The sequence below is a fragment of the Perca flavescens genome, chromosome 23 (assembly GCF_004354835.1).
Source record: "Perca flavescens isolate YP-PL-M2 chromosome 23, PFLA_1.0, whole genome shotgun sequence".
NCBI classification, from domain to species: domain Eukaryota; kingdom Metazoa; phylum Chordata; class Actinopteri; order Perciformes; family Percidae; genus Perca; species Perca flavescens.
In genome coordinates, this window is record NC_041353.1 from 9,889,851 (window position 1) to 9,906,464 (window position 16,614).

General features: G+C 40.3%; 1 protein-coding gene across 7 annotated transcripts in view; it reads left to right on the forward strand.

The window, feature by feature from the left end:
* Positions 1-16,614, forward strand: part of anks1b (ankyrin repeat and sterile alpha motif domain containing 1B) — a 236,809-nt gene that overhangs the window by 200,496 nt on the left and 19,699 nt on the right. For all 7 annotated transcript variants that reach the window (XM_028570991.1, XM_028570990.1, XM_028570993.1 and 4 more), the window contains 3 exons: positions 12,531-12,638; positions 14,057-14,260; positions 16,381-16,506. In XM_028570991.1, coding sequence (XP_028426792.1) covers positions 12,531-12,638; positions 14,057-14,260; positions 16,381-16,506 — 438 coding nt within the window. The remainder of the gene's footprint in view (positions 1-12,530; positions 12,639-14,056; positions 14,261-16,380; positions 16,507-16,614) is intronic.

The window sequence follows — 16,614 nt, forward strand, 5'->3', positions numbered from 1 at the left end:
CGTAAGGAGAGAAGTCGAACAACGATTCCCAGTGAGCATTTTGTTGGGAGAAGGGTTCATTTAGGATGAATTTATCAACTATCGTCAGGTGTTTTGTGCCAAATTGCAGCATGATGCATCATGTGTTTGATTCGTGTCTGTAGTTGGCTTCTTCTCTATAGCAACAGTGGCTAAGGCTAATGGGCATTGTATTTAGAGCTTATGTGCGTATCACACTGACTCATACTTAATGCTCACATGAGGGTAATGGATAAAGATGAGGGAAAGGATATAATTAGAGAAATAGTTTGGCATTTTGGGAAATACGCTTATTCATTTTCTTGCCAAGAGTTAGATGAGAAGATTGATACCACTCTCATGTCTGTACAGCCAGCAGCCAGTTAACGTATCTTAGCACAAAGACTGGAAACGGGGAAACAGCTATTTCTTTCTATTCTTTCAAAACAAAACGTTGTAATGGGAATTAACAGTGGGGTAAATGAAGACATTGTGACGATACTATTGTTGAACTGTCTCAACTCATGCTGCATACAAACAAATACATTTACACTCCTTGTGAACCAGCACAAGCTTGTCTCTGTATGGGCCCAGCATCTCCATAGTGACGAGATGGAGAGGAGGAGGAGAAGGGGGGAATGTAAACTGGGTAGGAAGAGAGCGAGTGCAGGGAGAGGGAGTGTGTGTAGAGAGAGAGAGAGAGAGAGCGTTCAGGCAGAGACATGTAGGAGATGTAGTCTGGCTGCCGCAAGCTGAAGAAAGAGGAGGAGTTGGTGAGCGCTGGAAATCTGCAGAGTGCGAGTGAGAGAAAGGGAGACAAAAGCTGGTGGTGAGGAGGCGAGGAGTAAAGCTAGGAAAGCCTGGCTGAAGACGGAAGAGAAGGAGAAGAGAAGGAAGACACACTTGTCTTGGACTGCAAGAAAGCAACAGCAAAGAGGAAGAAGAGAAGAGTGCGAGAAAAGAAAACAGAAGGAGAAAGAGGAGCGCAAACTGAAGACAACTCTACAACCTTTCATTTGGAATAAGTCCAGTCTTGAGGAGAGGTGGGTAACCGTGCTGATAGCCAAGACAGGGAATGAATGATGAAGAAATGGAGGGATTTCTGTTAAAAGCAAGAAAAGAGAAAGAAGGGACACGATGCAACAGACGAGGGACCTTTTGTTCTCTGCTTGCTGATTTATTTATACATCTTTCATGCTTAGCGAGGCTGAGGTGATTACAACATACGGAACGCTTCCATGGCACTCAATCAACACTGCTGACTAGGCTGATTTATTGGCTGCGTGTGTACTGGAGTTAGAGATAAATGTTTTTGTGCATCTAGTGTGTAGGAGTCTGCCCTTGAGCCACCTGAGCGAATGAGCTTAGTCTTGAAGCAAAGAAGTATCCATTGTGCTTTGATAAAACTTAAGTTTATTATAAGTATCATAACACAAAAGCAAGTTATGCCTCTTAGTTTTGTCTCTTCTCTGTTAATTCCAATACTTAATAATAATAATAATAATAATAATAATAATAATAATAATAATGATGCATTTTATTTATATATAGCTTTTAACAACACTCAAAGACACTTTACATAGTATTTAAAAAGAAATCCACATACTTAAAAATTCCCACACTAAAATACACACACATTAATCATACATTAAAAGCAGCTCTAAAAAGGTGATTTGAACATGGACAGGTTGGTGCAGTTGGATGTGTTTGGTGAGAGAGTTCCAGAGGGAGGGGGCAGCTATAGAAAAGGCTGTGTGGCCCCAGCTCCGGCGCTTGGTTCTGAGTGGTGGAGAAAGACATAATTTCAATCATATTACCTTTCTAAGCTGCATTAGAGTTATTTAGACGTAAGTACTTATCTTGACATTGTGTACTAGGTATATTTTTGGTTTTCTTGAACATAAACTCAATTCCTGCCAGAATTTGGACCAGGTTCTCATATACATGTTATAAGACTTTCTAAAAAAAGCAAGTTAAATCCCAGATCAGATTTCAGCAATTATTTTTTGTAGTTTCAGATTGAGTCTAGTGAAGCAGAGAAAAAGAGCAAAACGTTATAACTACTACAGTTAAACCCACTCAAATCCAAATGCCTCCCTAATTTGTGTTCTAGACTCATTTGCATGCACTAACATACTCTTAGAAGATGTTGAGAGCAGTGAAATCTGGGACGAGACCCAGAAAGAATATAGTTGCTAAAGAGAGGGAGGTTGTTTGGTTTGGTTTGTACAACTACATATTTAAGTGATAAATAATCATGTGTGAGGGGAACTGCAAACATTTATTGGCACAAAGAAGGCTTATCCACTGTCATATGATGACTCTATTCAGGTTTTTAATCTGTTACTTTTTCTATACCTACTTTTTGTTCAAAGAATTTGGTAACCGCAGTGATTACCAAATTGTTACCTCCACATCTGTTGAAGGATTCCTCACTTTGCCTTAAGTTGTCCTAAATCCACTGGAAACCAAGAGTCAAACAGGGGAGATAAGTTCATATTTTCTAGCCTGTTTGGACTTGAATTCCAACAAAGATGATGGAAAACAAGGCAGCAGTCATAGTGCGAGACTTAACGTGGAGTAAGTGAGGACCTTGCGGGAGATAAATAGAGGGAAAGAATGAGACGGGTCCCAGCAGGACGACGGAAAGAGAAATGTTTGTCTTCTCCCAACTATTAAAGAGCAGCCCGGACAGACAGATTGAGCCGGCAATCCTGCCAGATGCTTTATACCTCAGACTCCGGTTGATCAATCATAATCCTGCCTCCCGTTCATCAAATTGTCACCACGGCGAGTCACAGCAATAGATTCTTCTTCAGTGACCGACATTAGTCAATAGGCAGCCCAGAGAAACCACAGCTAGATGGATGACGCAGAGAGACATTCCACAGACAAAGGCTTTTAACATACAGTAACTGGAGTATTGATGCCAAGGGTTTAAATTCTCAAATATCAGTTTAGTTATGCTACCAGTATTTTCAGGAACACAAATGGTTTTATTCTATTTTGTTAACTTTACCGTATTACCGCATTGACAGCGTTAACACTTCTATTTCACATCCTTCAGTCATTTACATTATTAGAGAAGAGTTTATTTGGGCACTGAACCGGGTCCCAAAACAGGACCACAGGTTCTGTAAATCAGCCGATAGTTGTTTTACCCAAAACTTTTGCCGACCTCAGCAGGTTAAGTAAGGTGGCCGAGGCTTAAAGTTTTACAATTGCTGTCTATATGTTCTTACGCATGCATGTATAAACATTAGAGTGACATCTTGAATAAACTCAAAGCAAGGACATAGCATCTTGCTTTGGTCTATTAGCACCACAGCTTTGTCCTCACTATTAGCCACTTGTAATGTTTGGCTACAATTACAGAATTATTGACATATCTGAAACAGATCAGGAGCTCTTTGTAACACAAAACGTAGCCTTGTTAAGTTAAGTGTTAAGTGGAGATTTATGCATCACTAAATTAAAATAGGTTGCACCACTCCAATAAGTTTTTATGTAGAGATAAATCGTAACGGTTACACCCAACAATGATCAGGTGGAACTGTGCGGTACTGTAGGCTAACTGACAGTTAGCCTAGATAACGTTGGCTAGATCATATACGACCGGTTTAGATTGAAGAATTGGAGAGGTTCTGTGAAATATGGTCGACCGAAGACTTGATCAAAATGTTGTTTAATGCCAATGTAAACTATGATTTCAAATAACATTTCAAAAAAATAATCACAACATACCTCAAATTACAATATGATATGCTAATAACGTTAGCTTTAAAGACTGCCTGTTAGGGTTGATATAATCAGATAATATCAACTCTTATCTCTCAAACACACATTTCTCCATGTTTGTATATGTAAATAAAACAACAGATGACCTACATTTACAAAAGGATTATTAATATATAAATATATATATTATTAATATATTATTTGCCCCCCTAAAACTAATTTTGCTACAGCTTGTGATGCTACAATCACTTTGTTTATTTAGTTAATAGTTTTTGATTGGACATCGCTACAAACCAATTTACACATTACTTAAGTTTTAATTGTTCATCCCAACATAGTAAATTACTAGCCAACTATCTAGTTGAAAGTAGCTACAATAGTAGTTATGAAAAATGTAGGTACGACTTTACACACAACCTTAGTAATGAATTTACAAATCGCTGGTGCAACACAATCCATTTTTTTGTCTAAAGTGTAAACATCAGATAAACACGTACTAGCAGATTTTTGACACAGACGCTCCTTTGCTGTAATTTGTGGTGCAATTCTGATCACTAATGTAAATATCAGACGGAAATTGGCACATAAAACACAACTGGCTACTCCTCCTTTACTTGTATTCGCTGTTAGAAACAAGCACCGGCACCAATATTCAACTGTTCCTCTTTTCATTTTAAAGTTTTCCCACCACACTGGGAGTCATGAAGTCGTTACACAGCATGATCCCTCCCAAAGCTGTGTTCACAGATGCACATATGGCTGCAACAAGCATCCTCTTAACCTGATATTATATCTGTATAATTTTTTTCCACCCAAATGTGCATGTGCCAGTATGTTCCTCACCTCTGACCGGGAGCAGCTGTTGTATGTGTGAACCCTACTACAGTATACCTCTGACGTTCAAAGTAACCAACAACATAAACAGGACTCCATTGGGCACTTTCTCCCTTTGCATTATCAACCTTAACTGTGTTATGTCATGTGGATATGCATGTCACACAAGCTGCATGGGTCACACACACAAGGTTGTATACACATGATTGACAAAAGGCATTTACTTATAACCACATTCAACCATCAGCAGCTAAAGTAAAAGTGTGAAATGAAACCTAAGTGATCAAGGAATTAGATTTTTAATTTCTCTTGTCTTGTTGTTCTGTAAAAATGTTAACAATGTGAACATAAATCCATTCGCTAGTTATAACTCTTTACCATTTTCTTACTGTGTAATGAAATCTAAACCCCTCTCTACATTTTTAGCACACTAAACACTTACATTTTTACAGTTTGAAAAGGCCGAAGGTGAATAAACTCCTTGAAGCACCCACGCCCAGATAGTATTGTACTCATAAACACACACACACACACCCACGTGCATGGAGGTTCACACACACCAGTGCCTTAGGAGAGCTTGTGCTCCTCTGCAGTGTGAAAATTGGTTACTTGGGGCTTTGAAGTATTTATTAGCCTAGAAAAATATCATACACCATTTCCTCTCTTATCATATTGGCAATTCAATTCATGAGCTCCTCTGTGTGTGGCAAATAGTGTGTGTGTGTGTGTGTGTGTGTGTGTGTGTGTGTGTGTGTGTGTGTGTGTGTGTGTGTGTGTGTGTGTGCGTGCGTGCAGAAGTAAAGCTTTGAGAGATCTTATTTCAACACACACGCAGCCTGTGCTTCCACAGCCTGTGCTTCATAGTTATAGTTCTCTTGCTATTAATGGAGATATATCTTTCTCCATGTAGGCGGCCTGCTCTCATTGGCTGCTAGTTCTGTCTACACTGAAACAAGCCTTCCTATTGGTCCCTGTTGGACATAATATTCAACACATCACCCTTTTCTGCAACTTCCCTCTGCTCTGCGGTTGCTAGGCAACCAGTGGTCTCAGTGCCCCCCCATCCCCCCACCCTGTGTGTGTGTGTGTGTGTGTGTGTGTGTGTGTGTGTGTGTGTGTGTGTGTGTGTGTGTGTGTGTGTTTATATGACTGTATGTTGGACCGGCTGTGGTTCTAAACAAGAGATGAAGCTAAAACCTGGACTTCACTGTTGATGATCCTAGCCTACCTCACAGTTGTTTGCTTTCTGAAGGTTGTGTGTGTGTGTGTGTGTGTGTGTGTGTGTGTGTGTGTGTGTGTGTGTGTGTGTGTGTGTGTGTGTGTGTGTGTGTGTGTGTGTGTGTGTGTGTGTGTGTGTGTGTGTGGTCTATTGAGAGTCCAGGCAAATCGATACTCATCCTTCCAGCAGAAAAGCTGAGGGATGGAGCAATGAGGAAGGACCCGGAGGAAGGTGGCTGGCTGTGATTAAGTATTCAGGGTTAGAAAATGTCGATAATAATCGGGGAGAAAAATGATCCAAGCATTGTTGCTGTAAATGTCTCTGCTTTCACACTCAGTGTGTGCTGTGCACATTATCCACATTACATCAATGTTTTTCTATTGATTGCAAGATGGAAGCTAGTTTCTTTTATATCCCATATTAGCCAACAGATTTAGTACCACAGCCCTGGCATGATTATCTACTTATGTTTATTCTCAAATTTAGTTCTTGCCCAAAGCCGTGTCATATGACTGTAGTAATTATACATCTCAACCAGGGCTGTTTGAGTCTCAATTCCAAAAACAAACAAGACACAACGTGTTAATTACTGAGCTTTAGAGGTGGTGGTAGGCAGATTATGTTACCTTCGGACAGAGTCAGGTTAGCGGTTTCCAGTCTATATGCCAAGCTCAGCAAACCGGCTGCTACTGTAGCTCCAGCTACATATCAGGGTGGTATCAATCTTTTCATCTAACTCTTAACAAAAAAGAGAAAAAGCGTAGAGGGCTAATCATTTTTCAGTGTATTTTTGTTTTGACAAGAAACGGTCAGATTTTAGATATTTAGTCTAAAAAATATCAGAATCAGCCTTTAAGCACCTAATTTCTTAGAAATATTCCACAGGATGTGACCTTCATGTCAGTGGTAGCCACAGCCCTATACTCATCCTCTGAGATGTCACTGAGACAGACCGGGGCTATTTGCTGATCAATATAACCGTTCAATTGGCCTGTAATGTATTCTGACTTGGGCAATTTAAGTAACCTTACGCCAGTGATTCTTTGATTTGGAAAAATCAATGCAGGATTCTTCAAAGGGTTTATGCCTAACCCCACATTTAGCAGACAACGCCTGGGGGATTCAGGGGCCTGTTGATATCACAGAGGTCACAACCTCTTTGTCTGCAAGGGAGAGGTGGTTGGTCATATTGACATGAGCATGGAGAAGGTAGATACACACAGCGAAAGCTAACAAATAAAGATGGACCAATCACATGCAGTTGCCAAGGCTGAAGAGAAGAAGCTCTTTAATGTGCAACTGCACAGCCTCTTCTTTTATTAGGCCAAATCACTGACACTCACACTATTTATTCTTCTTTTAGCCTCTCTTTCTTTCATCTGGATATAGCGAAAAGGGGGGTGAAAGTAAGGACAAAGTGGGAGAGGCTGGAGCCGATGATGAGAGGTAATTTGAGGTCAAGGGAATCAGAATATGGACAGAGAGTGAAAAGGGATATGAGGCAGATGAAGGGGATATTTAGGCGAGTCAATGTAGATTAAACAGGAGCAGAGAGACTGATGAAAGCATTTTCAGTCCCTTCTCTATCATTAAAACTACGTGCTAGCTTGAGCACAGACAGTGACTGGACTGTTGGTTCCCTCGCTGGGTTTCATGCTCCAGTGAGCCGACCAGCTTCCAACCTCCCCTCCAGTAGAAAACGGAGAAAAGGCTTTTTGTCTCCAGTGTCCTGAATGGGAGAGGTCGTTGTTAATGTCCTCAATCACTGATGCTTACCACTTATCCCTTATTGTTGCTCTAGTTTCCTTGCAAAATATGTCTTTTTGTCGCAGCTGTCATTATTCTGTGGTCCCTGTTGTGTTTAAAGAGGTGAGTGTTTTCTTAGGATTTTCTTGGAAGTTTATACAAGTTCAGTATCTTGAAAGAGGGCTAAATAATCTCAATTCTACTGGGACTTTTATGACTTGTTGCTAAATTGAATAACTTGAAGGTGGAACAGTTTACATCCATACACAAATATTTGAATTGCCAGGAATCAGATTATTTGTTTAATTCTTGTAGTAAAGTGACAGCAGGCTACAGAGAGGAGATGGCTGTGAGAAAGCACAGCTCCCTTTCCTGTATGTGTGGCAGCTAATCTGTTAATCAAGCCCGTTCAATCTGGGCTAACAGGACTGTTAACAGGATTAGTGCATTGATCGAGACACACACATAAGACACAAACATAGCAGCCCAGCCAGATACTAGAGGCAAACAGCGTCCCAAATCACTTCATACTACGGTAATAAAATCAAGACCAGAGGGTAAGTAACCCTCATCTAGCCACTCAGTGACACCACTGTTACAACGCAAAGAGAGAGAGGGGTAGAGAGACATGGGCAGGGAAAGAATGAGATCATTTCAACTCCATGAGCTCTCTAAATTGATTTGAATAGAGTTGAGCTTAAATAAATGAGTGGTTAGTGCGATAGCAATGGATAGAAAGAGAGGAAAGCAGTGCAGAGTGGTGTATAGTGTGGTAGCTCCACACTTCTCCTGTCAGTATATGCAGCTGCTATGGATATAATTTAAATGCAAATGGGGTGATTCTGCAGTCAAGCATCACAGAGAGAGTGAGAGCGTGAGTCTGTGTTTTAACAATAATGGCCGGGTTGCATTCAATAGGGATAAAAATATAATCTTCTACCCTAGGTAGAAAACAGAAACAGCTGTTTGTGTGTGTGTGTGTGTGTGTGTGTGTGTGTGTGTGTGTGTGTGTGTGTGTGTGTGTGTGTGTGTGTGTGTGTGTGTGTGTGTGTGTGTGTGTGTGTGTGTGTGTACATCCACGTGCATACCGATATATATATTGGATGTGTGTGTATGGGTGACTGCTGCGGCTCTGTGTTGCCATGGTGACAGTTAAACTTCAGGATGAGGTTGAGGCTTCTACTGTAGTTGAAGTAGATGCTGTTGCATAAGACAGAGTGTAACACAGAAACACACAGAGATGTGCACCATGCAAGGCAATGGCTGTTCTCTCTCTCTCTGGAGTACTGTATGTGTGTATTTGTATGTGATGAAACAGCAGCATGAGGACTGGTGTCACGCGATAGCCCCTCAGGAGACAGGGAAGCAAGAGAATGAATATTTCATTACCTTTACTACAGTACACAGGTAATTTTGTACTGTAAGTCTTTAAAAACCTATATTACTTATAACAAGTCAAATAAATTAATCTCAAGACAAAAATAGCTTACAATCTAGTTTTACTATTTTAAAGACATCAAGTGTAATTTTCTCTTCACCAGTGGAGCAATAACATATTTTCATTAGGGCTGCAACTTGTTTTCATTATAGATTTATCTGGAGATTATTTTATCAGCAAATCCATTAATCATTTGGTTTTTAAAATGTCAGAAAATAGTCCAACTGCACATCACAACTCCCTTAAACCCAAGGTGATGTGATCAAATTCTTGTTTTGTCAGACCTACAGTCAAAAACCGAAAGCTATTCAGTTTACTATCACAAAAGACAAAGAAAAGCAGCAAATTGTCACAATTAAGAAGCTAGAACTACAAAATGTTTAACACTCTTTTTTTAATAATGTCTTGATCAATCAATTATAAAAATAGAAAATTCATTTTCTATCAAATAATTTATTGATTGACTTATCGTTTCAGCTCTAATTTTCTTGGTCAGAACCAATTAAATGCCTCCTTGCCCCGCTGCGCGTACTCTACCCCTCCCATGTACAAGCCCGAGCTAAAAAACTGTAGTCATGTTTGTTTTAAACATTCGGTGTCTGCTTACCGGTGAATGAGACCTGAAGTAAAATTGCGTCCCTTTCTCTGCTCTGAAGCAGCGACGCAGCGGTGCTCGTGCACGTCTGTGTGTGGGTCGGAGCCCTGAGGGCACGGGGAGGAGTTAGACAGAGCCCCGAGGAGATGCTACTTTTAAATCTTGCTAGTTTTTCAACATTACCAACCCTGCCTTTAAATCGAGTGCAATTTTCTTTTTACTGGTGGAGTGATACAACACCACATTCTCATTTCATGAAAGAGGAAGCCTTCATTTTCAAAAGTTAAAAGCCCAAGATTAAGAACAAGTCATCTGACCTTAATGCGCAAAATTTTGCGAGCCAATGTCATCTTTAGTACAAGAGACCTAAAGAGATGGAGGGAGCCAGGGATGTTGTAGTATGACTGACATTGTTTGTCCATAAAGGATGGTGTGTAAGAGAGAAAGAGACGAGAATGAGCTGTGAGAGAGGAAAAGGACGATAGGAGGGGAAGGATGAGTGAATAAAAATTGGCAAAGGGAGCATGGGGCGGCCATAATACACCAATTAGTTCCACTACCCGCTAGTCCCAGCTCTCCTTTCTGTTTCCCTTTGATCCATCTAATTTTAACAATTAAAATACATTGTTTCCATGCAGGGAAGAACAGTGTAGGATGTAGTTTAACCTGCTAGTAGCTGCTATGTTTTTTTTTTAACATCCCACCAATCAAAGTGTCTTTTTTTTCTTATTTACTGTATGACAGTAAATAAAATGCATGAAACCTACAAAGCAAAGAAAACAACAAGAGGAAGTGTTTAGCATTTTTAGGCTTGCTTCATACATTATATATAAGTTGTTTGCATGCCATTTGCATATATACACTATTCATGATGGTTGGGATTGGTTTACGTTCTCTTTGTGTGTTTAGGGTTTATGCACACACACATAATAAACCAAAGTATGTGCATCCTACACCACTGTTCTCGTTGTTAGTTTGCATTTTTGTTTCTCTAGCAGATGTAGAGCAGTAATTGGTGCAGGAGATGATGAAGTATGTGTGTGTGTGTATGTGTGAGTTGCACTGACTCAAAGCAAGACAAGACTCGCATTGAGACTAATGACCACCTTTTGCCCTGAAGACGTGCACACACACATCCTCTCACACTCGCACATACCTTTATGGAAAGACCTCCAGAGAAAACCCCATAAAACCATCTTGTATCCTAACATATATATGGGTGCCAAAAGGTGTAAACATTGCAAACAACTCTGCAGAAAGCAGCCATGTTCCAGCTCTTCTCTTTAGAAAATCCAGTAACTGGCACAGTCAGTGGATGCCTGGTGACCAGAGAAAGAATGAATGCATTCATTGGAGTCCAAGTGTGTATTTTGTCTCTGTTTGTGGCTGTGTAATGAGCGCCTGGGGAAAATCAATAGACTATTACAAATCTAATATTGTTTAATTTCCATTTCATGGCTGTCAGTGCAAAGACTCTTAGCTGATGTTGGGCATGTTTTATCAGATGGTGCACTTAATAAATAACCTGAACATCTGACAACACTTTTGGTTTGTGTTGGAATGTGGGGGTATTTATGACTGAAGCCTTACTGAGGCCTAAAGATTAAATATTCAAGGTGTGTGGCTTGTTTTTCAAGTCTCAAGTCATGTCAAATCGCAAGTTAACAGGTCTCTCTTGAGAACCCTGTGTCTCAATGAGATTACCTGTATAAATAAAGGTTAAATTAAAAAATATTTTATTTAAAAAAGTCCTCATTTCTGTAACTTAAATCTGACTCATGTCCCAGGTCTACATTTCAAATTGATCCTGATACGTCGCTGCTTAGGGGAATATTAATGTCTTATTAATTTGACTGAAAGAAAAGAACAGTGTATTAATTTACAGTAGGAGCACCAATTAACTTAATCAGTCTTTCGTGTGCCTGTGTGTGTGTGTGTGTGTGTGTGTGTGTGTGTGTGTGTGTGTGTGTGTGTGTGTGTGTGTGTGTGTGAGAGAGAGAGTCTCATACAGAATACTTAATACTCTGCTATGCATGTTTTACATTAAAGGCATGGGATACACTCTATGATATTGTTCATGTAACAGCAGCATGAATTGACTTGTCCAAGCCATTTCGGTTATGTACTAATAATAATGACAAGATGTATGCCCATGCCCAGGGGCATTTTATGTTATTATGCACTCATTAGCACTTCCCTGAGCTCTGGTGTTTTTCTCTGTGAAACTCTTTTCTGAATAGCAGTATTATCCTCCATTTAAGGCTCATGATGATGATAATCTTTTACCTTTTATGCAGTTTGTTTTTTGCAGATGCTGATATAACCTTGTTATTATCCAGTGTGAAAGACTTTGAACTATTACGCTCTATAACAGCTGTTTTAAATTATGCAAATGTAAGTGAGTCATCATTTTCTACCAGCGCCGTGGCTTTTGACCCAGCATTTATTGTGTTTGCAGAGAACACAAAAATCTGACATTTTAACTCCTTCTGTGTATTATTGTTGAGCTGCAACTAAAGATTTGATTTGATTAATTGTTAAATCAAACAAAAAGTAAAATACTGAAACAATTCCCATAGCATCAGGTGATGACTTTAAATTGCTTGTTTTGTCAGAGACTTAAAATAGAGGACGTGGCATTCGTGATTGACAGGTTGGTATGTAGCCCCACCCCTTCCATGCTTTATCGTCAATTTGAATATCATGCTGTATTGAAACAATTGAGACCCTAACACATTATGAAAATGTTTATTGAGGTAATATATCAAGTGAGAACTAAGGTCATTTTCCCATAGACTGTTAAATTTACAATGATATAAAACTGAGAAAAGCAGCAAATCCTCACATTTAAGAAGTTGAAACTAATCGTTGAAGTGTTGCATTAATGATTTCTGTGCACAATACATAAAAACTACCCTGCATGTAATTTTACTTTAACGTCTTATATCTGTGTGTTTATTCAGGTATTGAAGATCGGTCTTATCGGACACAGAAAGCGGATCCTTGCCTCATTGGGGGACCGGCTACACGAAGAAACCCCACAAAAACCTCCGCGGGCCATCTCCCTCAGGGTAAGTGAGTCTCCGTTAGCAGACGGGATGTTATATGAACCATTAAACCCTCAGCAATATCGAAACCAACATGGATTTCAATTATTATGAATTCATTAGACAGAGGAAGAAAGCACTAGTCTCTTTTCCCAGATGGCTGTGTTTCTTCGAGGGAGTTACAGCCTCCCCACTGCGGCTGTTACCACCCAACATATTACCCAAATCTCTCCGGCAGGCACAAAATGGCCGACCCACTACAGTTTCCTCCCTGCTGGCTTGTCCTGGATACTAATCACATGAACTGGCTTTCCCTCTCCCATTGGGGCTATTCTCTAATGTCCTTATAATGGTCTCTTGCTCTTTGTGATGCTGAGCCAAGCGAGGCCCTTTACTTCTGAGAGAACGCTGAATATGTTGGCATGGTCGATATAGATCCCTTCGTAGCGTTAAAACAGCCTAAACTGTCCACTTTGTCACATGTCCATCTCAGAACTGCAGTTATGTACTGGGCCTTAAAAAAAAAAAAGTATATAAAAAAAAATTTGTTCGGCAAATAAAATGTCAGAAAAACCAAGAGAAAAACAGCAAATTGTCACCTTTGAGAAGCTATAACAGGCATTTATTTGGCATCTCTGCTTGATTCTCGATCAATTAATCGACTAGTTGTTTCAGCCCTAATTTCACCCCATTCCAGAGAAGAGGTGCCACTGGCTTGTAATTGAAGAAAAGCAAGATGATATTATTTATGGCTTAATACATAGTAAAATTTGTTTAACTGGCGTTTTCTTCCAATGTGTGAGCAGAGAATTGTTTTCTCAGCAACGCAGTACAAACAGTGGCTGTCAGCTGAGTGTATTAGGGCAAATGGGGTGAATTGAACAGGAGGAGAATTGACCGGCAAAGTTTTAACACCTCAGCTTCCACAGCCCAGAAATAAATTAAGAAAATCTCCAGAAATAGCCTCTTCTATTGACTCTTCTCATATGTAATCCACTGGAAGTGAATAACCTCTCTGGAGAAATAGCTTGACCTTGTAGTGTGTAAGACCATTAAAACCTATACAAGTTCTAATTCTTTTGGGAATTTTAGTTTGGAAAGCCTCTTAAATGAACACAATTTTCCACTCTAAGGATCTAGCCACTTAAAAGTGAAACTCAGCAGGCAAGGCTTCAGTTCATAAGGACGCTCTGGTAGACCAGCTCAAACCTTCTAGTAACAGGACAGAGTCTTTGTCCCTGATTTTACAAAGCACTTTTGGATTCTAGTACTCAGCAGCATGGCAACACTGTAGCTGAAAAATAAAATGTGACAGTGAACAGTGAATGCAATTGCCCTACTTATTGTACTTGCAGCAGTGACACAGCACATTATGAAATGATGAATGAACCCTGTCTTGCTTCGCTCCACTCCTCCAATCCCCTCCCCTCGTTCTGTCCCAGGAGCCCGGTGGGAACCACACTCCTCCCCAGCTCAGCCCGTCGGTGGGCCAGGCAGCGTACACGGCGGGGGTCCCGGGCGGATCTCTGGACGTGCAGCACCTCATCATGCAGGCGGACGCCCGGCGCAGGCAGCGCAGCAATGACAACTACTTTGAAGACGTGCCGCGATCCAAGCTGGAGCGACAGATGGCACAAGTCAGCATGGTGAGGAAGGGAGGACAGGATGAAGGGATGAATGGAGGCAGGGAGTAGGGGAGAGTATTATGAATGGTCATAGTCATAGAGATGCAGTTGGCTGACTGAATGCTTAAAGCATAAGTTTGGTAATATTCTGTTTTTTCTTTTTGTCAAACACTCACTAGAGCACCATGTGCAGCTGAAAAATAGCAAACAAACAAATGCACTTTTTCCTACTGTTTCAGTAATGTTTGCTTCAAACTACAGTGCCCAGCTGTTTTAGGAAAAATGTTTTTTTGGTTTTGGTCTTCATGGGATTATCGACAGCAAATAATATAGAATAAATCCACATTTATCCTTTAATAGTTTTTTTAAGTCCTCTCAAGGCTGTAAACCAGATTTCAGTGATATTCAAGGCAATAATAAACTAATGAGCTTTCAGGCAGTATCACATTTCTAATAAGGACGGTAGAATATAGCTTAATAATAAATGAAGTATCTCAGTAATTAAATGCTGGTCCCTAATAGCTACAAGATGCAAGCCAAGTGTGTTTTATCTTGTTGAGAAGATGCCATTAATAATCTGCACCAGGCAGACCATCTGACACCAGTAGCCTTCTCTGGAGTTTAGAGCTCATATACATTTTGCAATTAAGGAAACATGAAATGAATGCCTGAAACTTTGTGCTATAAAATGATAAAATATACAAACCACAATGCAACAGTTATTTTTACAAATGCAATCAGGCTTAATTTACTGCTTTACAGTACGAACTAAATGTTTATCTCCAGTAGTCTGTCCCTAATATCAAACATCAAAAGATTTAGTAGTTCTGCATAAACAAGACATACTTTTCAGAATAAGCATCTCCACTTTCCAGCCAATTTTATTCTCATCCAAATGCAAAATTATAATTTTATAACTTCCAATCAGCAACCGCAAGCACGCACGCACACACACACACACACACACACACACACACACACACACACACACACACACACACACACACACACACACGCAGCTGTGTTTTGATTCAGTATGATTAGGGTCTTTTGTGTCTCTGTGTGAATCACAGAGCATATCGACTCCGACTAACACGCACTTACGGTTACCTTGCTGAATCCCTCAAGTCTGTGTGTGTGTGTGTGTGTGTGTGTCACAATGTATCCGTCTTTCTAGAAACAACACTCTTGAGGTGGCGCTGATGAGTCAGCTTTGCCAGAATAGAAGGATAGCTATTAGAGAAACGAGGAAATATCTTTATTCTGTTTCATTACCCCTTTTCTCTGACTGTGGCCATGTTTCTATGATTGGTTACCTCACAAATATTTCTCCCTCTGGCTCTTCCCTCACCGTCTGTTCTTTTATTTTATTTTTTTTAGAAAACAAAACCCAGGAGAACAACTGCAACACATTATTTGGTCCTTAGCAAACTAAAAACGTTTAGTCACTGAAGATTTCCAGCTGATTCTGTCAGCTGGGTTAAAGTGTTTGGGGAAAAATGTGTAATATGGTTAAGCTGGTGGAGTTTAGCATAGATTTTGCCAATGCCTGTTATCCAACATCTTTGCATCTGATTACAAGATTTCACCTCCACAGTGCCTCACCACTGTTCTGACGGGGATTACACACACAAGCAATCAGATATGGATAAACACATAAACATACAGTCTTTGGCACAAGATGTGTGCACACCTCCTCACAAGAAAATCATCTGGTTTCATTTACCAAAGAATGAAAGACCATAAAATAGCTTAATTGTTATCCGCAGACATTTAAGAGGTATGCAGATAAGATTTAGGTATTTCCTTTGTTTAAAAGTAGAAAGCTTACTTGGTGAAAAAGCGGTGTGTAGCAGCAAAGAGTCCTAAACTAGGCTAAGAATGGGAACATCTAGAAGCCGAGCATTATTCATCCGAGTTTAATTTCCTCTTGGATGTTCTCTGAATCGTGTCCCTTTGAAGGCATGTACATGTTCAGTCAGGAAAGCTGTTCCATTATAAACTTACACATTTATCAGGCCAGCAAGTCATGTCAACATGGGATACACAGCATGTGCCTCGATGTCACGACCCATTCTGTAATCCTGTGTGATCCTGTTTGTGTCCTAAAAGCTTTTGGTTTTGGCTATTGGTCGTTTCAGGCAGGCGAGTGGTGCGAGCCGATCACGTTGCGTCCGCCCAACGAGGCCACCTCGTCCACTCCGGTGCAGTACTGGCAGCATCACCCCGAGAAGCTCATCTTTCAGTCCTGTGACTACGAAGCCTACGTGAGTCCTAACCCTTCACTCTTTTGTGTGTGTGTGTGTGTGTGTGTGTGTGTGTGTGTGTGTGCACGCGTCTGCGTGTGTATTCACAGTTTAAATTTGCAGGGCTGT